Source organism: Cucurbita maxima, unplaced genomic scaffold, assembly GCF_002738345.1.
Source record: "Cucurbita maxima cultivar Rimu unplaced genomic scaffold, Cmax_1.0 Cma_Scf00149, whole genome shotgun sequence".
Lineage (NCBI taxonomy): Eukaryota > Viridiplantae > Streptophyta > Magnoliopsida > Cucurbitales > Cucurbitaceae > Cucurbita > Cucurbita maxima.
Window position 1 is genome coordinate 141,491 of NW_019272165.1, and position 3,222 is coordinate 144,712.

General features: G+C 42.4%; 1 protein-coding gene across 1 annotated transcript; it reads left to right on the forward strand.

The window, feature by feature from the left end:
- Positions 1–636: 636 nt before the first annotated feature.
- LOC111473725 lies at positions 637–1,626 on the forward strand. The gene is made up of 3 exons (XM_023119147.1): positions 637–1,024; positions 1,154–1,378; positions 1,424–1,626. The coding sequence occupies exons 1-3, from the start codon at positions 637–639 to the stop codon at positions 1,624–1,626; spliced, it is 816 nt and encodes a 271-aa protein (XP_022974915.1).
- The last annotated feature ends 1,596 nt before the right edge of the window (positions 1,627–3,222 follow it).

Genomic DNA, 3,222 nt, shown 5'->3' on the forward strand with positions numbered 1-3,222 from the left:
GATTTAAAGCAGTTGAGATATGATTCAAATATTCAAACTACCAAGATTTTAGAAGATTGTTAGTAGATTTGAATTTATCTAGATTTCCATAATTTACTATTTCTAGTACGCCGTATTAGCATATAAATACTGGAATTGTGTAACCCTTTAAGCATGGAGTCACAAAACGATAATAAAGCACCTTTGATCCATTTTATCTTTTCATATCTCTTTCACTGTCCCTTTTCCCAACAAATTTGGTATTAGAGCCAAGTTCGTTCAACACGAGGGTGAGTGATTATTTTCTTCATAAAACAAAAATGGTAGTAGTTGGTTTTTCTTCCTCCGCACCGTTTACCAATCTTTAATGGTGAGAAATATGAGTGGTGGAGCATTAAGATGAAAACCTTGCTTAGATCGCAGGAACTATGGGACTTGGTGTAGCACGAGTTTGTTGATCTATTAGAACCCACAATAGAAGAAAAGGAGAGACTAAGAGAAACCAAGAAAAATGATGCCAAGACTATCTTTTCACGAATTGCAGTAGCAACCACATCAAAGCAAGCATGGTCAATTCTACATAAGAAGTTTCTAGGAGATTCAAAGGTCATAACAGTGAAATTGCAATCTCTAAGACGTGATTATAAGACTCTACTCATGACGAATGGCAAATCAATTGCTGATTTTTTGTCAAGAACAATGGCAATAGTCAGTCAGATGCGTACCTATGGAGAAAAAATCTCAAACGAAACAATTGTTGCAAAGGTGTTGAGAAGCTTGATTCCAAAGTTTGACCATGTGGTGGCTACCATAGAAGAAGCTAAGGATCTATCCATACTCTCAGTTGATGAACTGATGGGCTCGTTTCAAGCTCATGAGGCAAGAATCAATAGATCATTAGAAAGGAACAAAGAAAAGGCACTACAAGTGAAGGAGACAACCAACAATGAAAACAACAAAAGAGAAAATATTTATTTAGCAGGTAGAGGTAGAAGTCGTGGAAGAGAAGGATTTTGCAGCTTCCATGGTGGTCGTGATAACAGGGGTAGATGGAGAAGTGATGAATAGAGACAATTCAATGAACAAAGGAATGTCATACAATGTTACCATTGTAGAAGTCATGGGCAAACAAAATCTAATTGTTGGTATAAAAATCAACGAATGAATTTTGCAGCAGAGAATGAAGAAGAAGAAGAAAAGTTGTTTGTGGCATACATGGATACTAATCCGAAAAAAGGTGACTTATGGTTTGTTGATAGCGGATGCTCGAACCATATGACAGGCACCAAATCCTTATTCAAAGAGCTTGATGAGACACAAAAAATTAAGGTGCAACTTGGAAATACAAAAGAGATGCAAGTTGAAGGAAAAGATACAGTGAAAGTTGAAACCCGTCATGGTAAGATAAAACAATTAGATAATGTTCAATTTTTACTTGATTTAGGGTACAATTTATTGAGTGTTGAACAATTGATGACTAGAGGACATTCAGTTCTATTTGATGACAACACATCTGTCATTACACATAAGAAATCAGGCCATAAAGTTCAAAATGTCAGTACTTCAAATAAGATGTTTCGACCAGATGTTTCTAACATGGAGGATTTTGCTTTTACTGCTAGCACGAAAGATGACTCAACATTATAGCATCTCAGATATGGACATCTTCATATGAATAGCCTGAAAATACTCAGGGATAAAGGTTGTTAAATAAAAGTTATGTTCCTTATTCAGTTAGGATGTTTTGACGTCTCAAAACTTCTGAATTCACGCCAATGGAAGAGCGTAATTCTAGCTGCAATTTTTGGCAAACTTGGGCGAAGTCTTCACCCACTTTTCTTTTTTTTGTAATTAGTTTTTCTATTTTTGTAAGTAGATTTGTTATTTAAAGAATTCAACTGAAGAGAAATAAAACATCGAGTATGGAGCAAATCTCTTTCCCTCTCTCCTTTTACTTCTGCTATTTTTCTTTCGAAGAAACCTTCGGCCAGTTTTTTCGTCGACATTTTCCTCCGAATTGCAAGAGTCAACAAGTGGTAACGGAGGAGGAATGGCTTGAGGAGGACGAGCAAGTGCATGCATCCCCAATTTTGATTACAAATCCACAGAGGTGGAGGTAATCGACGACGATGTCGAACACGAGAAAGAGCTCCAGTTGGGAGGAGAAGCGAGTGTTCACTCAGATCGGCAAGAGGGACGTGAGCAACACGAGCACCAGCGACGGCTCGATCTGCATATCATCGGGGCTAGATCTGCATTCTCCGAGCTCGACTCGGGGATTCGCGGGACGGTGAAATTTGGCGACGGCTCCGTCGTCGAGATCGAAGGGTGCGGAACCATCCTATTTGTCAGCAAGGGAGGCGAGCATCGCAAGCTGACTGACGTCTACTTCATCCCGAGGCTCAAGGCTAACCTTGTGAGCCTGGGTCAACTCGATGAGACAGACTGCTTCATTTCCATCGAGCGCGGGCTACTCAAAATCTGCGATAATCAACGACGGCTGCTCAAGCAAGTTTGGCGCACGACAAACCGTCTTTACATCCTCTGGAGTTAGTGATAGAGCAACCCGTTAGCCCCTCGGCCAAGACCGAAGAGGTATATTGTAGGACGTCTACATATGACCGGGGCTAGATCTACATTCTTCGAGCTCGACTCGGGGATTCGCGGGACGGTGAAATTCAGCGACGGCTCCGTCGTCGAGATCGAAGAGCGCGGCACCATCCTGTTCGTTAGCAAGGGAGGCGAGCACCGCAAGATGACCAACGTCTACTTCATCCCGAGGCTCAAGGCTAACCTTGTGAGCCTGGGTTAACTCGATGAGACAGGCTGCTTAATTTCCATCGAGCGTGGACTACTCAAAGTCTGTGATAATCAACGACGGCTACTCACGCAGGTTCGGCACATGACAAACCGTCTTTACATCCTCTGGAGTTAGAGATGGAGCAACTCGTTAGCCTCTCGGCCAAGACCGAAGAGTTATCTTGGAGGACGTCTGCATATGACTAGGGCTAGATCTGCATTCTCTGAGCTCGACTCGAGGATTCGTAAGACGGTGAAATTCGGCGACGGCTCCGTCGTCGAGATCGAAGGGCACGACACCATCCTGTTCGTCAGCAAGGGAGGCGAGCACCGCAAGCTAACCGACGTCTACTTCATCCCGAGCCTCAAGGCTAACCTTATGAGCCTGGCTAAATTCGATGAAACAGGCTGCTTCATTTCCATCAAGCGCGAACTACTCAAAAT

Bases quoted from the DNA above. Each gene is read 5' to 3' on its own strand.
- LOC111473725 (XM_023119147.1), top strand. From the start codon at position 637: ATGACGAATGGCAAATCAATTGCTGATTTTTTGTCAAGAACAATGGCA. The intron at 1,025-1,153 runs GTAGATGGAGAA...TGAATTTTGCAG, and splicing joins TGGTGGTCGTGATAACAGGG to CAGAGAATGAAGAAGAAGAA. The intron at 1,379-1,423 runs GTAAGATAAAAC...TACTTGATTTAG, and splicing joins GAAAGTTGAAACCCGTCATG to GGTACAATTTATTGAGTGTT.